General features: G+C 40.6%; 1 protein-coding gene across 3 annotated transcripts; it reads right to left on the bottom strand.

Moving 5' to 3' along the window:
* Positions 1-3,224: 3,224 nt before the first annotated feature.
* PEX2 (peroxisomal biogenesis factor 2) lies at positions 3,225-20,477 on the bottom strand. Of its 3 annotated transcripts, none has more exons than XM_072804162.1 (2): positions 20,200-20,477; positions 3,225-4,980 (listed from the first exon to the last, which is right to left on the bottom strand). In XM_072804162.1, exon 2 carries the CDS (start codon positions 4,961-4,963, stop codon positions 4,046-4,048), a length of 918 nt encoding a protein of 305 aa, XP_072660263.1. In that variant the 5' UTR covers positions 4,964-4,980; positions 20,200-20,477; the 3' UTR covers positions 3,225-4,045. The 3 variants fall into 3 exon arrangements, with proteins under 3 accessions (XP_072660263.1, XP_072660264.1, XP_072660265.1); XM_072804163.1 differs by having other exon boundaries at positions 19,959-20,457; XM_072804164.1 differs by lacking the exon at positions 20,200-20,477 and adding an exon at positions 19,674-19,933.
* Positions 20,478-21,817: the final 1,340 nt, after the last annotated feature.

Below are 21,817 nucleotides of genomic sequence, written 5' to 3'. Positions count from 1 at the left end.
GGGAAGTGAACTACCTATTGAATACCATACTTTGGATTTTTCTGGCCTCAGGAGTGACTTGGATTAATCTTGGTGGAATTGTTCTAACTAGCAGAAAACAACTCAAGGTAGTGTTCAATGAAGGCCATTGGACAACATGATAACGATGCTTACTTTTAAGAAAAATATTTTAAAACCATAACCTTTTCTTGAAAATATCAAAGACTTAGTAAGTGACTACTTGGGAACAGTAAGGCATGGTCTGTCTTGTTTCATGATTTACATACTCTTTGAAGGAATAAAAACCTCAGACATATAGTGAAAATACTTGTCAACTTACTTGTGGTGAGTATAAATGTATTCTATATACTAGTTTTAGCTGGAGAGAACCATGGGCAGCATAGAACTTCAGTTCCATAGATAATACGGCCAATTGGTTTGGCTAAAAAGTGTGTTTGGAATTGTTCTGTTGCTGCAAATACCATTTCTTAATTTGGTTAACACTTGACGTATTAAGTATTATTAGGAAAACTAGCTTTTTGTTAAAAGCAAATCTTCTAAGTGAATCAAGTTTTTGCCTGTAAGTGCCAACATATTAAGGCTTTCTCAAGTATAACAATACTAATGTTCCTGCTTTCTTAACCAAATTATGCAGAGTATACAGTACCCTTCATTGATGATCCAAGGTCATTTTTTTAAACTATTATAATTATTCATTTGGTCCATAGAACTTGTGTGTCCCTGTGGTCACCAGATTATACGTTTTTTTTATTTTCATTAATACTAGGTTTTTTATTATTTATAAAACTGTATACATGCTGTTTTCATCAGATTTTTCTCTCCTTCTTGTTATTTTCAGTCTGTTGTTGAAAGTTCGATAGAATTCTATTCAAAATAAAGCAGCTTCTAAATGGAGACTCAAGGAAATACCTCGAGTAGAGTTTTGATGTGTGGAACCTATGAAAATATTTTTTGGTTTCCTATGGCTTTACTTCCAGGTTCCTCACCATTTCAGATAGTGACACTGTTAATGTACCACAAATCTAAGAGAAATAATAACAATCATCACTCATACCAAATTGCCTTTGACTAGGTTTTCGGGCTTTTACTCATACCTCTCCACATTAATCACAGGGAATCCTTTAGAAATATGAACTTGTAACTTCTTCCTCATATTTGGGATAAATGAAGATATTTTTTTTCACCATGGCCTTCCTGGCTTGACCCGGGGCCCCCTCACCTCACTCACCTCATTTCCTTTTTCTTGTACTCTATTTCTTCCTGTTCCTCAATCAGATACTGGGTTCCTCAGAGCTTGGGCACCTGCCATTTCCTTCTCCTGGCACCTCTCCTCTGCTTGGCTTTTCCCCTGAGCTCATTCAAGCCTCTTTCCAAACTTCAACTACTCAGAGATGCCTTTCCAAGAATATTCAGTTTAAACAGCATCCCTTGTCACTCTATTCTCTCGGCTTGTTTTCTCTTTTTCTTCAGAGTACTTCTAACATCTGAAATTATCTTACACATGTGTTTATTATCTATTATTCCTCCATGAATATAAACTCTATGAGAGCAGGGGTTTTTATTTTTGAGTACATCTCTGCGAATGGACGAATGCCTGTAGGGGCTTAATAAGTAATTTTTGAAAGAATAGTGTTATTTAATTCCCATTACAGTCCTAAGAGGTAGATATTACTGAATGTTCATTTCATAGGTTGATCGAATTGAATCTTGGAGGTGTTAAACTTATCCAAAACCCACTGAGTTCTGAGGCAAAGAGTCTTGGGAGCAAGGGAGCAGGATGTGCCTTGGGTTAGCTTTGACTGGTATGTTTTAGATATGATCACTAAAGCAATTGGGTATGTTACATACACAAGTAGCAGGTCTGATTCCAGAACAAGTTACATGGGTGAGAAAAAGCAATGTTAGTATAAAAGTTTTATTTTCCCATGGGGAGATGCTCAGAGGGGACAGGTTCTTGAGGCTAAAGCAGAAATGTATCATGTAGCTAAATATGACCCAGTTATACTGAACCTTGAGCCCTGAGGCCCCTGAGGAGTAGGAACAGAAGCACCAGTGTTAGAGCAAATCTCCTGGCAGTGCACAGGGAGGCAGGGACAGAATGGGGTCTGGCACTATCAGAGCAACTTGGCCAGGAGGCCTAGGTCTCTGCAGTGAGTTGGAGTTCCCTGAGGCAGCACTTGAGTACGTAAGTCAGTCATAAACCAAATGTTTTTAAGTTGAACACCACCTGCCATTACTGCGTTGTCTTACAAGCAAAGAAAAACAAAAATGGAAAACCATGAAAAAAAAAAACAATGGAGACACAGTATTAGATGTGGTTAACACTAGGCTGGTCACCGAGCTCCTACAGGGATGGATGTGTTGCTCAGCTGGGGGAGTGGGGTCAGCAGGCTGCCTGTGGTAGTCATCTCCTCTGGGGTCTGCGTCGGCTGCAGAGCCATCATGTTTCAGGTCACGTCCTTCCCAGGGCAGCTCGTGGCCAGTAACTGAGAGGTGTGGGTAAAAGGGGCTGACCACTCTGCCCCAATCCATGCCAAAGTGCTTCAAGTCCCTTGCAACATTTATTTTAGTAGAACCCAATTTCTGGGGCACCTGGGTGGCTCAGTGGTTTAGCAATGGCCTTTGGCTCAGGTCATGATCCCCGAGTCCTGGGATCGAGTCCTGCATCAGGCTCCCTGCAGTGGCCAGCTTCTCCTTCTATGTCTCTGCCTCTGTGTGTCTCTCATGAATAAATAATTTTTTTTTTTTTTAAAGAACCCAATCTCTCATATCAGGTTTAGCTGTTCAACTAACAAAATGTCTCTATTGGTACACTGGCGTGGAGAAAGGTAGGTTCTGGTTATCCAGTGATGCGTGGAACAGTCGTACTTCCTGACCCGCAGGTAATCACTTAGCGAGGGAGTAGGTGTTAAATAAAAATTGAAAAAATTAAAAATATATATTGTACTAAGTGTCATTAGTGTCTATGGAAAAACTGAAAACCCTCATAATGTTGATATCTCTATTAGTTGGCATATATGTAAATATATGTAAAGTACTATTTTCACGTTAAAATTATAATATGGGCATTTACTCAGAATGCACTTTGTCAAAATAACACTACAAAAAAAAACTGTTGTCATAACACAATGTTTATTTATTTAATCCTTTTAAATCTGAAATCTAAGTCAACCATTCAGTTATCTATGTTCTTATCACCCCAGATCATGGGTAAAATTAAAGACTGCATATGGACCTTTGATATAAAAAAGGCAGATGTAGAGTCTAGTAAGGATCTATTGTTTTGAGCTGCCAAACACCCGCTATTATAATGGCACCCGGGTTTCCTGTGGTGAACTGTCTGCTCTCCTACTATGGGTCCACGTGGTACACAGCTAGTAATCAGAGTAGAACTTTTCTGTCCTGGTTCACAAATGCGTAATCACAAGCAGACCAATGACAGTGAGCTCCTGGACTTCGCTGGAGCTATTATGTAAGAAGCTCTCATTCCAGCAGGATCAGGAAGCTGGTGGAATGTCAGTGTGGAGCTTCTGGGGGCCATCATGTTGCCCCAGGACGAAGCCAACTGAACCCCTTGAAAACAGGTTTTAGGGAAAAGCTTAAAATTACAATGGGTGAGCTAGATGTTAAGGCTCAAAACAAGAGGGTCTTATCATTGTCAGATTATGATGCTATAATGCCATCTCTGCAATTAAATACACATTCATCCCAGGGTCTCCAAAATCGCTTTAGAATCTAACCTCTTTCTAGGAAGTAGCAAAATGAAAGGTCATTTTTGGTAGTCCAATAACAACTGTCCATTAGTCTCAACATTAAAAATTGAATGCAATGATTTAAAGAAAAATAACACATTATTGTTTACATACTAGATTCAGAATCACGTGCTTCCTAATGATTAGAGTTTAGTCATATTTGGAAAGGAACAGAAGACGGTGGCTGAGCAGCACATCCCCTCATAAAAGATACCTGAACAGTATGCTCAGGATGATTAGTATTAAGGATTTGAACATAATGCAGTTTTCCTCAGAGGAAACAATCTTAGTTTCTAAAGAGCATTCACTTCTGACATCTCGATTCCTGATTTCAGTGGCTGCAGACTCTGTACTTCTGTGCCACACTTAGGGCAAGTAAAGTACATGTCAAATAAGAAACTACTCTTAACACAGTAGTAGCAGAAGATATGCTCACATCCTATGGTGTGAGGCATGGTGGGCCACTCTCCACACAGAGAACACTGTTTGCCGCTTGTGGCTAGTGTATTGTCACTGGTAGGAGCACCGGTAAGAGGAATACACCATGAAGATAACTTAGCTTTCAACTTCTGGATATTGATAAGCGGAAGGAGAAAAATCAGAAACTCTGCAAAACCATGCCAGAGAAGTTCCCTATTCATATACTCAAAGCCAACCTCACGTACGTTTTGGGGCTTGCAAAATACAGAACGAATGCCTAGGAGACGTTCTGTCAAAGTTGCAAACTTGCCCCTCTGAAGGAAAATCAGGAAATTAATCAGCCCGCCTAATTTCAGAAGTCCAACCATGATGTTCACACACTGCCTGGCTTTCCCAAACGACGCCAAGTGACGGTTTCGAAATAGGTCGTAGCAGCGCTCTTCTAGCCACGTCCCGCCAATCGTACACACAGCATACCACAGCTTCTGATTCTTACTCGGCGGCTGGTACCTCAGCTTCGGGGAAAAATCGTTTTTGTACTGAATATTCAAAACAGACTGTCCCACGGTGGCATTTTTAGAGTAGATGGTGAATCGCCACAAGAAAAGCCACAGGAGCGCTTTCACCTCTGGTTCAAAGTGCGCTAACAGTCCTGGCTTAAACCCGTGAAAGCACTGAGTAAACTGGGCCCAAACCAGCTGCTCCAGGGCCTTGTTGAGTTCAAGGGCATCCAACTGACTTATTCTTAGCACTCTGTCTGTCCTCTTTGTCTTCTCTTCTCTGGAAGCCATGTCTTCTCGGAAGGTCTCTGGGGATAAAGTACAATTAGGGAACATCAAACATCTGTAAGCTTGTACCATCTTCTCAACTTATGGGTCTGAAACTGTGATACGCAACTGACCAGGGCACACAGAAGACAGAGCGGGCAGGAGGTGTCAAATAGCATCGAACAATCACCTCCTACATGGAACCTTTTCCTTCTCCTCTCTCTCCTCCCTCCCTCCTTTCTTTTCTTTGTTATTTATTTATTTATTTATTTATTTATTTATTTATTTATTTATTTAATTTATTTAGGCCCTCCTCATCAAAGGAATAACAGGTTGTAGCAAGTTGTACCCTCTTCCCACAAATTATCTCCAAGTAATCCTCCTTGGTCATTTTAGCAGGGAGATCATAAAATCCGGGGCTAACAGGAATGAAGCTAAATAATAGCATGACTAATGGAGAAACACATGAACTTAATAAATACAGTGAACTCTATGGAACATTCCAGCGGATGGTAAGTCAAGACCTCAGGTTAATTGCCAGCACTTCTACGGACTCCAAAGGTATATATATATATTTTAACAAGTCATTTAATCTTTCTGAAATAGGTTTTATATCCATAAAGTTAGGAGAAAAAATTAAATAGCGTTTACTATGTTATCATACTATTGCAGAAAAGAAATACTAGCACAAAGCAACATGAATGTAGAAATGCTGTTAAGATATTGAGAAGATACACATACAGTTTTCTAATAAAACTATGATATAAAAATATATGCAAAGACTTTTATAAATATCTTAGGAATCATCATAAAGGTGGTAAGGGGATAAAAATCTTTTAAAATGAAATAGAAAAAGCTGATTAGTGGTTAGCTAGGTATGAGTGACTCATTCAAAACACACTTATTAAATGCCTATTATGTACAAGCCATGGTGATTAAAACGCTCAGTGGCTGCTGTCATCAAGGAGTGTACAGACCAGTTAAAATATTTTACTTATTATTAAAAAACTGGCAAATCCAAACTATGACAAGAAATCTGTTTAAACTTAGTCTCTAAATTAGGCCCTGACTACATGGAGCTTGATCTTGGTCATGCAGGATCTCCGGGCCTTCAAAAGACCCAGTGCACTAATAGAACACCAAGTTATAGAGGGAGGCAGGTGTCCCACTTAAGTTCCTGGACAAGTCACTTCATCTAATCTCTGCTTTGTTTTTTTCACTTACAAAACTGAGGGCCAGAGATAAAATGACCTTGAGTCCTTTTATATTCTATTTATGATTTTTACTAAAAAGATTAAACATAATTTGTTGGACATTAAAGAACTGAAAGGTACATCCTAAAATAAAGTTGTACCTCTTGAAACTGGGAATGTCTTTGACAATTAAAGAGGTCTTGCAGAGGGGTGTTTTTAAATTACCCATAGATCCTACATGACTTAGTAGTAGAAGACTACAAGCTTAACAAGTTCCCATATAGGTAAAAAAGTACCTATTGAATAATAGACTTTTACTGCTGCTTTCCTCTCAGTCTAGGTATTTGACAGGAATGCTTCTCTTCCATACAGGTCATCTGCCTTTTAGGGTGATCACATCTTTTTCCCCTTTCTGCAGCTCCCTCAAAATTTCACAGCTTAGAGCTATTGCAGGGGGGATTTTTGTGGCAAGTTCTGTGAAATCCTGGCCTCGTAGCCAGGAGCCACAGGAAAAGAAGAAGGACGTTTAGGACCGAGTACCCTTTCTTCCTGCTACAAATCTCATCAATCCCCAAGGTTCTGCTCTTTGCCCCAAATATTTTTCTAATCCATTCACTACTCTATCCTCTGCAAGTTTTTCCCTAAATTCTATCTGCTCTTATCTCTCCATTGCATTACAACTAATTAGTCTATGGTGCCTTTTGCCTTCTCCAGTGCATTTTCCACATTGCAGTCATTTCAAACACACGAGCCTCCCAAACTACCCCAGCTTGGTTTCCTTCCTAATCTGTTGGTCATAAGGTGCCCCCTTCTCTTTTATCCTAGTGAACGTTTATGGTCTGTTCCCTCCATCTGGAGCAGTACACTCCTGTTCTTTACTTGAAAAACTCTGTTTTTGGTTTTTAAGTACCAAATTTTTAAGTAGTGGTTTAGGTATCACTTCCTCCTGACTTTCCAAACTGTGTTCTTCTCGTTGGTTCTCTTAGCACTCCATTCTCCCACTTTCTTGGCCTTTGTGTACTATACATATGCTATTTTTTAAAGTCTATTTCTTCCACTAGAGGATAAATCCTGCTGCAAAGATTATTTGAGTCTTGTCACAGTTGGAACTTAGCAACAACCAGCACAGTGCCCAGTACGCATAACGCATGCTACACAGACCAGATGAACACGGTAAAGTCAGGGGAAGGGGAAAGATAGAAAATACAAATTTTACCCAGTAGCTTTTAAAACTATCTCAAATTACTGCCGGACTGTTGATTATTACCTATTTTAACATGTTTGCTGTATATCTACTGTTTACCAGTTAATGATGTAGGAGTAAAACTGACACAATCTCATCCCTTTGTGGAGACCGCAATATAGTGAGGTGGGGGTGGGTAAGAATGTGCTATATAAAATAAACAGGCAATTACAATAAGGTGTAATGAGTGATATGCAAGGGGAAATTCAGGGCATTATTTTTGATACTAGATCTCAGAAGGTCAGAGAAGGCTTCATAGAGAGGTAATATCTAAGCAGCTACCCAAAAGATTAGCAGTGTTAGCCTGGTAAAGGAAGGTAAGAATGCTATGCCAGGCAGAGGAAGAGCAGGCGACAAGGACTGCAGGCGTAAGGACAAAAGGCTGGAAAGGAAGGCAGGAGACCAACAGTAAAGGACAAGTTGAGGAGGCTGTACTTTATCAAGATGTTAATGGGAAACCACTGGACAGTTTAAGAAAAGAACTAATCAAATTTGCATTTTAGACAGCTTGTTCTGGCCACATTCACAGAATGGATTCAAGAAAAGATTCGAGGCAGAGAGGCCAGTTATGATGACTGTTACGTGATTATGCAAAGTAATCAATGAGAAAGTCCCAATGGTCTAAATTATAAGGGTATCAGTAGGGATGGAGAAAAATAGGTATCTTTAAAGCTATGAGGTAGAAGTGACACAATTTAATGAGAAATAAGCCAAGAATAACTGACTTGAGTAATTGAGTGGATGGTAGTCCGATTCTCTGAAATAGGAAACACATGCAGGGATACAGGTTTGAAGGGAGAGGTAATAACCACAGTGGTGTTAGAGATCTGAGGCTCCTATGAGATAGCTAGAGCTCAATAGGCAGCTGTGTGGAGATTCTGAAGGTGGGGTCCCTCTTGTAGGACTAATCTTTAAATCGACTTAATCTACTTAAATGCTAAGGTCAGGAAGGCAGTGAACTAAGCAAGAGCTGTAGGTCCTGTCCACTTACAACACAGTCAGCTTTCTTTGTAACAACATCACCTTCCTGTCATAATTTTCCTGCTCCAGCCAGCACAGCCCCTCATTGGTTTTGTTCACTGGCATCAAGCACATCTTTGGGCTTTCAGTCTTTCTATGCTGCAGTCTTCGTGTTGGCGTTGTAGAGTCTTTCTCAGACAACTTGAGCATTTATCATGATCACTTGGATTTCTTAGACTGCAGTGTCTCAGTTCCAGGGTTTCTGAATTAGTAAGCCTGGAATGGGAGCCAAGACTTTGCATTTCTAGCAAGTTTCCTGGTGATGTTGAGAATGACTGGGCTAGTCCACTTCAAGGCAAACTTCATAATTTTTCTGGCACATCTACATCCATCCATACAGCTCTGTGCTGCCTGCCAGCTCTCCCACTCATTTCTGTTTAGTTCTCCTCCCTATCTATATCCACAGTGCCTATTAGAAATCTTGCACGGACTCTCCCTTTCTTCCCTTAAGTAGACCTGATGCAGGGCGCCTGGGTGGCTCAGTCAGTTAAACCTCTGTCTTTGGCTTGGGTCATGATCCTGGGGTCATGGGACTGAGCCCAAGTGGGGCTCCCTGCTCAGCGGGAGCCTGCTTCTCCCTCTCTCCTCCCTGCTCATGCTCTAGCTCTCTCTCAAATAAATAAATAAAATTGTTAAAAAAAAAAAAAAAAAGTAGACCCTGTGAGCTTAAAGACCACTCATGAATTCCACAAACTCTATGGACATCAATACATCCTAGCCATGCTGGGAGCCTGGGATGCAGAGATAAACAAAACATCCTGGTTCTCACTTATGGACCTTAAACAAGGTCTAGCAAGGGAAACAGGCAAGTAAACGGACAACTAGGGTAGAAACAGAGGTATAAGGTATTGCAGGTTCTTAAGGACAATATATACCATTTTGAAACTCTCTCAACAGAAAAAGAATTCTGAAATCCACGCAAAAATTCATTAATAAAAAAAATATTTTTCTCACTTTTTTCTGCAGCTTACAAATTTTCTCTATCTTATGAGTTATGTAATTGAGGAAAACAAGTAGAACTTTTTTTTTTTTTTTAATGCAGAAGCAAATCAAAATCTGCAAAATTATTTGCCTACTCTTACCAAATCATCTCTTTCAGATTACCTCATTATTACCTCTGGGATAAAGTACAAACTTCTCTAACACAACCTAGCCCAATTCTGTCTCCATCTCTGCAAGTGGATAAGCCACTAGTATCCAGGGGAGTCTTTAATTCTGTGCCATCCCTCAGTCCTGACTCTGTGCCTTTTCTCATGTACCTAAAACACTTTACTTTCCCTGCCAACTCTTCCCACTGCCCACAACACTCTGCCCATCACATTCCTACTCTATTTCAACATTCTCTGTGAAACCTTCATAACCATCTACAACTCCTATTATCACCACCTTTACTCTGACAGCAACTGTCTGTGCCACTCAGTTGAGCCCTCAACCAATCATCCTGGGATTTTAGTCATGTCATTACATCTTTCCCTAGCTTATCTGTAAACTCATTAAGAGCCTTATCTTACACTTATTTCTCAAAGCAGCTGCCACTTACAGATGCTCATTTCTAGCTCAGTTTTCCTCATGCAAAATTCTACAATCATTCATGGTATGTGGGACTATAGCATACATGATTCTTCTAGTGTAAGAGTGTCTACAACTGTGTGCCTTCCCCAGACTTCATATTCTGTAGTCAGCAAAATAAAGGAAGCTCTTTTACTTCAAACTACCCTTGAAAGGTTCTGACCATGAATACTGGACACAGATAGAGGTCCAACACTGCCAGTTCCCTTCTCTCCCCTCTCTCACATCCCCAGAATTGCACTGGGTAGATTGCTATTTTTTTCAGTTGAGTATCAGATGAAATATATGGCTTGTGTCAGAGGACCAGTTATGCCAATTCATGTATCTTTAAATAACAGAGTCGTAATCAGTTCTGCATTGTGGCTGATGGGCATGTTATTAATTACAAGATATACCACAACGATGGGCTCATAGTAGTCGCTCAATAAATGTTTGCTGAATTTATGTGCAATGTAATGAGTAGTTTGGTAGTTAATTGGTATACTGACTGAATATTGTATGAGGACACCTGGATGAACTGGCTGGTGAGGGAATCCTTCTCTTCCTCAGGTTCCTTACTTATATTTAGTGAAAAACTGGTCAGAGGAAGTGGTTTCTCAAAGAATCATCATTTCAAATACCTCATTTCTGGAGGAATCATACTTAACATTTAGCAAAGATAGGAATTTTTAATGGCTGCCAGAAAAGGAGACTTAACACACTCTCTAACCAATCCAATATTTAACAATCCTTATTATCAAAAAATTCTTTCTTATCCCTTCTGTTACAGTTTAACATTTTTTTCTTTCCTTTTTTTTTTTCTCCCCAGGCCTGGCCTCAGTGTAGATTAAGAACAGCTGGGCTCGATCTCCTTCCTACGTAAGAATCTTTAATGGACCAAAAGACTATCATTAAACTGTTCTTCAGATTTTGCTTTTCCAGATGAATAATTTCTCTATTTTTTTTTGTTTCAGGTTTTATTTTCTAACATTTTAGTCATTTTTGTAACTTTTTAAAGTTGTAAACATAAAACAGACACTGTCCATTACACATTATAGTTAAAGTGGAATATTCTTCCTATGCTCTACATTCCTATTTAGGTCAACTGTGACAGAGTAGAAAAAAAGCAGAATTAAAAATCAATCAGACCTGAGCTCAAGTTCCAGCTTTGTCACTTACTTACTACTTGATCTTAGAAAAAGTCATTACCCTCAGATTCTTTTTAAACCAAAAACATTTTTTTTTTTTAATTTTAGGGAAAGAGAGAATAAGAGAACACGAGTGGGAGGGGCAGAGGGAGAGAGAATCTCAAGCAGCCTCTACGCTGTGCAGAGCGCCCAACACGAGGCCCGATGCAGAGCTTGAGGTCAAGATCCTGAGATCATAATCTGAGCTGAAACCAAGAGTCTGATGCCTAACAGTGCCATTTAGGTGCCTCCACCCTTGGATTCTTCATAAAGCTGGACATAACAACTACCACACACATAAAGTTGGAAATAACAGCTACCACACTCACAAAGTTGTTGAGGTTAAACCAAATAACATTATGAAAGTGTGAGGATCCCTGGATGGCTCAGCGGTTTAGTGCCTGCCTTCGGCCCAGGGTGTGGTCCTGGAGTCCCAGGATGGAGTCCCCCATCAGGTTCCCTGCATGGAGTCGGCTTCTCCCTCTGCCTGTGTCTCTGCCTCTCTCTGTCTCTGTGTCTCTCATGAATAAATAAATAAAATCTTAAAAAAAAGAAAAAAGAAAGTGGTTTGGAAACTGATAAGTATTATTGCTATATTACTGCTACTTTGGCTAGGGATGGGCATAAGCAGAAAAAGACTCTGAGTTGATTCTGGCGAATTTATTTCAAAAGACTGAAATTTTCATTATTACTCATTAATGCCTTAATCTGTGGTGAAAGAATTTTTTTTTTTTTAAAGGAAATACGGACTACAAAATCAAAACATAATTGTGGCAATTAAATAGTGAACATGATGTCACAAATATGTGTGGAAGGAAGACTAGGTGGGAAGGGGCAGAGATATGGTTCAGTGAAACTCATCACACTACTATATCTTATCTGAAAGGACATTATGGAGGGGGAATTCTTAGGGAATGGGTTCCAGTATGACCTGCTTCCTTGGTTATTTAACCCTCATCAATATGGTAATGCCTATTATCTTGAAGCAAAGAAACTTAAGGAATGCACACTGATGATATCTGACTCTAGAGTGCTTTGCTGAAAGGCATGGTGCAGGCAGTCCAGACAGGCACCAAACTTTGGTTCATCACTAACATGTAACACTCTTTCTTTCTTTTTTTCTCTTTTGGGCAGACACATTTATTCTAAAATATTGGTTTTAGAGAAGGGCAGAGCCCAGGAGTAGAAGAAACTAGTAGGATAGAAATACTAGAAGTTCAATCATCCTGATTATGGAATCCTTTTCCTTCCACTGCTGTGTGATAACATTTGCCCATATAGGTATGAAGCATAGAAAAATGTCATAAATACTTTTAAGTCACATAAAGTTAATCTCCAAATAATGTAAGGTATAGGTTTTAGTGAATCCTAATTCTCTTACAAATGATTCACCTTAACCATTTTTTAAAAAAGATTTTATTTACTTATTTGAGAAAGAGTGGTTGAGAGAGAGAGAGAGAGAGAGATTGAGAAAGCACATGAGTGGCGGGAGGAGTAGAGGGAGAGAAACAAGCAGACTTCCCACTGAGCAAGGAGCCTAACACAGGGGGCTTGATCCTGGGACTCCAGAACTGTGACCTGAGCCAAAGGCATATGCTGAATCCACTTTGCTAACAGGCGCCCCTCAGTTTAACCAGTGTTTTTTGAGCACTTACTAAATGCCAGGCAATCTCCTAGGTATCAAGGATTCAATCCAAAAATTTAACTCAGTTTACTTCCTTTTATTCAAGCATTTTTAAAGAAATAGGATGTTACTGTAATCAGGACTAGCCATTGATCCCTTAAGCAAAGAATGAATCTTCCCAGGCAGAAAAGAAAAAAAAAATGTATTTAAGACACAAGAACAGGTTGTGCAAATCCCAGATATGTGCAAACCATGAAACCTGGCCATGGTTTATCTGGGAGATATTGATGGATTCCAACAGAAGCTGCCTCCTCGGTGATTTAATCCCCATCAATGTGGCTGTGTTTGTTACCAGGAAGCAAAGACTCATGTCATCTGTAATGTCTGAGCAAAACAGGCCCCCAGGAGAGACTGGCTGAAGAGTTAACCCACTGCAAAAAGCCCACTTTAGGGAAACCACAATGATTTCATAGGCACAAATAATCACTGTAGAGAAGAGACATAATGATATATAGTTTTAAAAGATTAATTAGATAGCAGAGTTCAATTAAAACTGAAAAGGAAGGCTGCAGCTCCCAGAGACCAGTTAGGGGTTTCCTGCAACAATGCAAGGCCCCTTATTGAAAGTGGTAAGAACTTTCTAAAAATGTTAAAGTAATGACCCACTTCATTAAGAACTAATCAAAATCAAAAAGATTATGGCACCTTCACATTTTTGAATAAAAGATCCCCAATGCTTTTTTTGTAAACCAGTACTTTCCTGATTCTGTTACAGTGACTGTCATCCACATCCAACTATTAGCCAGTCTATTTCTATTTACTTACAGGAATTTAGTTTAAGTAAGGTTTAACGATCCCCAAATTATTGGTTCTTAAAGATTAGTATCTAGTTTCACAAAAGAAGGCTCCAACTTGAATAGTTAAAAAAAAATACAAACAAATCTTTTTCTTTAAAGCTGAGATTGTTCAGGATTGAAACGAACACCGTAAGATTTAATTCAAATTGATTTTTCCAGAATGTCAAAAACAGGCAATACCTTTTCCTATTCTGCCATGAAAACTCATTCTTTTAATACACAATTCTAGAACCCTTTCCATCCTCAATCCCCACTTCCCAAACTGTACTAATTTAAGATTCTAAATAGCCAACCCCGGGCGGGGGGGGGGGGGGACATTTATGGTCCTGCAAAGAGACTTATAAAAATAATTAATTAAAAGTATAATTGGTACTACACAATATATGTTTAGTAAAGGATTTTACTATGTTAAGGATACGGGAGAAAGATGTTCAAGGCAAATTAGAGCATCTATAGGGTTAGTGTGATTAACTTGTCACATAAATATGTTTAAGACAAAATGATCTAGCACAAAAAACTATTAAAAAGGTCTCCTGCTGACATTTTATCACTAGACATGTCATACTGCTTTTCTTTTGCAGAAAAAAACTACTGAAATTCATTTACTAAGAGCAGCGATATATAAATCTATCCTTAAATAACCCATCCTTTCCATTCACCCAAATAAAATTTTGTCATCTATATTGCATTCCAAAACCAAATAAACAATTGTATCTCACTATGGAATGAAAAATTTTCAGAATATACTTAAGCTTTTACGGAGTATAGTACAAATTATGAATGAATATATTTTATTTAAAACATGTTATTGACAGAAATCTATCAATAATAATGTGAGTATTGTCAAGGGCCTGTCAATATTAATGTAATTATGATTAAGGGGATAACATGGATTTTTAGCTATAATACCAAGTAACATCTCCTACATTGCTGCTATCAATATACACATTATTATTGACCTGTTCTGAGACTCTCAGTACTAGATGTATTACCATTAGGCATATTTGTCAATGCATGCTGCCTACAAAAACTCTACATTTAAATTTACAGTCCTATAAACTTTGTCAGCAGAAACATGCGATTCCTAAGTATTCTCTAAGGTATGCACCCACTGCGAAGCTACCCTTTTCCAGATCTACAATAATCATCCAGTGTTTAGTATAACAATGTTGCTGCCACACTCTCCTGAGGGTTCAAGTAATCAAAACGGATGATACAACACATTCATTTTTTCCTCTTAGGTTTGAAAATATTTTAAACTAATGTTTCATATTATGAGGTTATATGAATAAAGTTCTATAACTGGAGATCTTAAGCTTTGAACCTACACCCTACTATTTTATTTCCTTTGTGTAGTCAGATAGATTTACTGTCCATTGTATTGAAATCAATACTAATAAATGGGACATGCATCAAAGAGGGATTTAACAGGACACTGATTCCCAGAACACATTTCAAACATGAGCAAAAGAGAAAAAGCTATGACTGAGACCCATTAGGACAGTGTGACCTCTGGCACTGTGAATAGGCCTAGAAATCAACAACTACAAGTTCAAATCCCACTTCTGCCACAGGCTTGCTAAATGACTTGTCACTACTCTTTTGTTCTACTCTTTCATCAAATACAAACTAAGTTTCAATAGTTTATAGATATCCATTGATATAAAAATGTGCTCTTTTGGATACAGACATGTGAAATTTTAAAGTTCTGTAGTAGACGCTAGACTTCTAAATTACTCTTCACTTAAATGTAATCCTCATCAATATCCAAATAGGATTTTTCTTTTTGAGAATGGTAGTGAGTACGCAACAAAATATTTCTAAAATATATCTGAAGCATAAACTTCAAAATCACATAAACTGCTCAAAAATATGAACAATGATAAATAATTTGCTCTAGCAGATGGGAAGTAAATATATATATATATAAAGATTTATATATATTTATATATATTAATATATACATTAATTTGGAGAGGAAAGAGAACTCAACTCACATACCAGAATCTTCAAGACTATAATTAGTCTTACACAATTGAGCACCCTCCCTATTTCATTTACGATGTACTTATTCAAGTATTTAAAACTAACACCAAAGTTTCCCTCTGGTTTTTTTAAACCTTAAAACAGAATTTCCAATACCTTGGCCTAACTTTACAAGTACATTTTTAAGAGAAAAGCATGGCACTCATAATCTTTTCTTTCAGAAAGTTGATACTTCTGAGTCTTTAAGGGAGAAAGCATGTTGTGAAAATAAAGAGCAGATGTTTGAGTGATTATAGGGAAAGAGAGTTAACTGGTCCTGATTAGTTCTGTATCTTAGACCAGCTTCACCAACAGACTGTGTGACTCTAGACAAGTCATTTTAGCACACTACACTCTGTAGCAATTAAGAGACTTAAAAATAAATTTAAAATAATCAACTATGAAAAGTCTACCTATCTAGAATCCTTATATGAACTATTTTAAGAAACCTGGAAAGAGGAAGAAAAAAATAAAACAGACATTTCCAACTATATAAAAATGATAATGTTGAACATGAGTGTGAAAAAGGCTAGAGAAAGTAGAGAAATCAGAACAGAATATGTGAGACAGAGACACAATCACAGAAAAAAAAGAGTAAAGCATCTAGAGGACAATACCCACCACTTTATGAGTTTATGAATATAGTAAGTATATACTACTTATCAGTTATCAAACGCTAACAAGGGACTATCATAGCTCAGTGTCTTTTGCAAAATTAAATATTAAATCATTTCATCCTTACCAATATTATGAAAGAGGTTTTTTCATCATTTATGTTTTAAAACAAGGAAACTGAAGCATAGACTTCAGTTAGCTGACTCGTGTAAAAAATTAACACAATTACATGTGGTAGAGCTATGCTCTGAACTAGTGTCTTTGATTGACAAGGTGGTGTGGCTCTAAAAGATGAACATAAACACTTTAGGAGGACACCATAAGACATGCAAATGGGGCTATTTTATTTTTATTTTTTATTTTTTAAATTTTTATTTATTTATGATAGTCACAGAGAGAGAGAGAGAGAGGCAGAGACACAGGCAGAGGGAGAAGCAGGCCCCATGTACCATGTACCGGGAGCCTGACGTGGGATTCGATCCAGGGTCTCCTGGATCGCGCCCTGGGCCAAAGGCAGGCGCCAAACCGCTGCGCCACCCAGGGATCCCTTTTTAATTTTTTTTATGCAAATGGGGCTATTTTAAAAGGCTAATAAGCACTAAGAGATTAAGAGCATTGGGCATGAACTACAGCAAAAATTACAATCCAAGGATGACCAAACAAGAGCCACATGAAACACATGAAACAACTAGGTCTTTAAGTACTCTATAAAGTTAGAAAAGGGCTCTAGAACCTAAGGAGAGAATTTTAAACGACTTGCAAATTATTGGCACACATATTGGCCAATAATTGCGTATTTTATGGCATTCGAGACAACATGGAAATATCCACAAAGGAACAGAGGTATTAGCAATGGGAAAGGAGGAAGTACCATGTGATACATTATTACGTGTGAGGCATTATATTTTCTTCACGTTCTTTATCTCATTTAATCCTCGTAACAGTAAATAGTATCAGGTCCATTTTAAGAAGACAGAAGTTAGGCTTGAGAAGATTAACAACCTGTTTAAGGTCAGACTGACAATCAGTAGATTTCTGGTAAACAGTAGAGAAATTGTGGAACACACAAAGGAAGTTAGTAAGTAGTATGGATATGTGGTAAACTTGGAACCAATTCAATCCCGCAGAGCTCAAAGCAAAATGCTTTCCCTCAGGATCATTCACAAGACCAGACTGCCAGTCAAGCTCCCAGGACTTTGTAAATGGGGAAAGAAAGTAAAGGCATGTGGTAGAGTTGTTCACGTTGCCTGGGATGCATCTTGTCTACATTCCCTCTCCCTGACTCTATCCATGTGGTCAGAGAACCATTCAAAGAGACTGAACGTCAAATCTAAACAAAGGGAATATGTGGGCGAAAAAATGAGGTGTGAACATTCGTTTAACTGTTATGAACACATACTATATGCAAAGTAGAGGCAACACTACTTCAGCTAACGCTAGAAGGGATTCTGTTTTGCAGAATCAAAACAAAATTGGTCTCTAGCTCTTGGATTTTTTGTTTTAACAGTAAGAAGACAACTTGGATGAAATTTTATCTCACCTTATTGACAGGCAGTTAAGAAGGGAGAGGTCTGGAAAAAAAAAACATATTAAATAGAATAAAAAGCAACACAGAAAAGGGCATTTTGATTATATAGAGGATCAAAGGTTGAAAAGAAGTTGATTAACAGTGCACAATGGGAAGGCCAGAGATGCTAGACATTCTCTTCCCTGTTTTTACTTCCAGGTAGAGAAACCACAGTGCTGGCAGTTGGGAGAGCCAAGATTACATGGGGCAAACAGAGCAGTACAGAGCTTTTCTCCAGAGGTTTCTTCCACATTCCAAAAGAACTGAAGAGGAACATGTAGTGTTTAGAAACTGCTGTCATTTCACAGGATGGAGATAAAGGGGACATCCAATTTGCTTCTAGGTTGCCCAAGATAATCAAGGGAGGGGGAAAAAAAAAAAGGACCAAGTGATTCAGAGCAGAACTTTTGTCCAGAAATAAAGACTGTGCACATGGCACACATCTTCCTGGTGCTACAAGAACCCCAGCACAGGGGAGTGATAGAAAGAGACTTTAAAATTACCTGATGCTGTGAGGAAAACTTGGGGCTAACACAGAAATGTACTAGTAATGTGATGTTGAGCAAGACCGTGAACGTCTTTAAGATTCAGTTACTGAATATGTGAAATAGAAAAATATCTGCCCTTTCTATTGTAAAGATTCTTAGGAGCTTCAAAGATAAGCACAGATTTTATGGGTAAAATACCAGGAGAGGAAGAGAGAAAAAATAAAGAATCATGATTCTGATCACAGAGAATTAAATTTGAAGTTTGTATTTATTTAACAAATGAGAAAATATAGATGTGTCTGTGGCCTGAAGTAATGAATTAAGGATGGCTGTAACTTTTACTGTTAAAGAAACTTACCAATTGAATGAATGCACACTGGATACAAATGAGTAATTTCCCTAAGAAACAGAATCCTAATGCTAGAAGTAAACACAGGTCATCTAGTCTAAGATATAAATTTAAATTTCCTAACAGAAACACTGTGTTTCAAACAGAACACATAAAATAGCTGTCCTGGTAAAATATCGCTGAGTGTCGGCTGGCTTTCTCTCCCTTATGTGGCTTCAGGAAATTTCTAGAGGAATTCTTCCTCAGAACAGATTTAAAACCACAGACTGAATGCTACCCCTAATTTTTAAAAATGAAGAGAATAAGGCCATGAGATTTCAAAGGAAACCAAAGTCCATTCTCTTGACTCAGTCTCCTACTCTCTATGGGCTGTTACTTCCATTTTCTTCCTTTAAGGGGGGGAAAATATATATATATATATATATATATATATATATAATAAATAGATTGTAAGAACATAACAAATAATAAATAAGAAATATATATATGTACATATATGGGTTGTGGGGTTTTTTTTTGGCTTATATGGGTTGTGGGTTTTTTTTTTTCTCTGCTTTGTACATAATTCCATTCTCTCTAGTTCTTTCGTCTCCTCCTGATTCAAGATCATCCAACTCTGATGTTTCTGGATGCAAGTAATTGGTAACACGGGCAAATCAGAGAGAAGATAAAGTGAAAAAAGAAAGTTTATTTTGTTTAGGTTTAACTAAAGATAACACATTAAGGGAAAGACGTTTGTTTAGACCGCAAATTGTGGTGTGGATAAAGCCTCAACCTCTCTGTAACCGCTCGAAATCTTTAAGGTTAAAAAAAAAACAAAAAAACAAAAAAAAACACCTCTCAAGGGGTGATCGCAGAACATACTAGACGGGGACGTCCAACACCTTGGTTTCGGGAGAAGCTCTTTCACGAAATGCAGTATCTTTGGAAAACGGGACCTCAGGAAATAAGTAAAGGACCCATGACTTTTCATTTAAAGCCCCAACAGGAAAAAAAAACAAAACAAAACAAAAACCACCTCATTCTCACACTCTCGGTCGTCAGAAATCAACGCTAGATACGACAACATCCCCAAGGGCAATTCCTCCCCGAGGAAGAATGAGAACCGCGTCCAAGTCCGCAGGCGGTCAGGGAGGCCAGGAGCGTGCGGCCTCCTCGGGGTCCGCACCACACCGAGCGCCTGACGCGAGCCCCGCCAGTCAGCAGGGAGGGCGCCGCGTCCCGTGTGCGCCACTTCTTGAGAAGGAAACCTCCCCGCCGCCCAGGCCGCGGAGACGACTGGGAAAGCGTCTCAGAAAGTCACCTCGCGGAAGGCACCGGAGCTCAAGGCTGCAGCTCTGTTGGTCTTTTTTTTTTTTCTTTTTCTTTTCTTTTCAAGGGTGCGATTCTAAGGCTATTTTTGAGGGCCTGGGGCCTGCGTCCCCGCCTTTCTTCCCGGAACACGGGGGAAGGAAGCGCGGCCACCGCGGCGTGACCCTCCACGCCCTCCCGGCCGCAGGCAGGACCTCGGGGCTGCCCCGCCGCTCTCTCGGGCAGACACTGACCTGACGAGTCTGCGGAACGCCCCCGGCCCACGTAACTTTCTCTGAAACATTCTCCGGGAAGCTCGGCCTCTCCGAGCAGAACCGGGATTACCCAGGCTTCCGGGACGCGCGGGCTTCCGGAGCGACGCCGGACCCGGAAGTGTCTGAGGAAAAAGGGGAAATTAAACGCGGACGAGCGGAGCTGTAGAGAGCGCGGCGGAAGGCCGCGGAGGGCCGGCGCAGCCCCCGCGAGCGCCGAAGAGCCGAAGAGCCGAAGGGCCGAGGGGCCGAGGGGCCGAAGAGCCGAAGAGCCGAAGGGCCGAAGGGCCGAAGGGCCGAAGACACTGGCGCGCGGTGATTGGTCGGTTGGCCGCTCTGAGGAAAGCGCCTCTGATTGGCAGGCCCGTCGCGAACCCGGCGGCCCCGGGTCGGCGCCGCGCGTGAAGAGGCCTCGGTGTCAAGAGGCCGCGGGGAAGCCGGGGCCGTGCGAGGGCGGGGTGTTCCCTGCCCTGGGACGGCGCGGCGTGCAGCCCGACAGGCGCCGCCGAGTGGCAGCGGGGCGCCTCCGCAGCCCCCGGGGTGGAGTGGACGGCGCCCCGCGGACGGGCCTCCTGGGGAGGGGGCGCGCCCCTGGGCGAGGGAGGCGGCGGTTCCGGGGCCCCGGCGGCTTCGCGGCGCGTGCGTGCCGAGGCGGGGTGGCGGGCGGACCCCTGCAGGCCCGGGAGGCGCCCTGCTGGCCGGGCTCGACGCGCTCGCGCCCGGGGTGGGCGTGGGGGTGGGGTGGGGTGGTGGCGAGCGCCTGGGTGCAGCGCGGTCCGCGTGCGTCACCCCGGAGCAGTTAGAAACGCGGCCTGCGCGGTCGCCCACCCCTGGGCAGCTGAGTCTGAACTGCCTGAGGCCTGAGGCCTGAGGGAAGGTCGTCTCTGAGGTCACCGGGCAGTGCAGCTGCGCGATGCCATCCCCCTCTGCAGTGTGGACGCCGAGTGTTGGCTGGAGGGCTGGCCCTAAGCTTGCAGGAGACGTAGGTAACTCGAGAGACGTGCACATAGTAGGGCTTAACTTCGTGGTGGTTGCCCCATGGTCCCCCCGCTCCCCAGGAGCACACAGTCCTGCAACAGCTGTCTTGTTACCTGTTCCAGAGCCTATACTGTGGAAGCGGTGTTACAAGGCAGATTTTTTTTGTTAATATTTTATTAATTTTTCATGAGAGACACAGAGGAGGAGAGGCAGAGACCCAGGCAGAGGGAGAAGCAGGCTCCATGCAGGGAGCCCGACGTGGGACTCGATCCTGAGTCTCCAGGGTCACGCCCTGGGCTGAAGGCAGACGCTGAACCGCTGAGCCCCCCCGCCAGGCTGCCCTCAAGACCGCTTTTTTCTTTCTTTTTCAAAATAATTTTTCTGAGGATCAGAGTTGTGACTCAGAATATGAAACAGGATGGATAAAAGAACATTTATTAATGAATTTTAGGACTGTTCGAATTCATTTTTTTTTTTTTACCTCAAAGGTGTACAATTTAACATATTTATACCTGCAGTTTTGTCGTCTTCCATACATGGAGGAGATCTTGGAAAAAGCAGACCTAAGAAGGGTGATGTGGATGGTTTCCCGTATTAGTTAAAAAAAAAAAAAAAAATGCTT

Source organism: Canis lupus, chromosome 28 (assembly GCF_048164855.1).
Source record: "Canis lupus baileyi chromosome 28, mCanLup2.hap1, whole genome shotgun sequence".
In the NCBI taxonomy this organism is placed as follows: Eukaryota; Metazoa; Chordata; class Mammalia; order Carnivora; family Canidae; genus Canis; species Canis lupus.
Note: the sequence above shows the minus strand (reverse complement) of the source record. Positions and strands in the feature narration are given on the sequence as shown.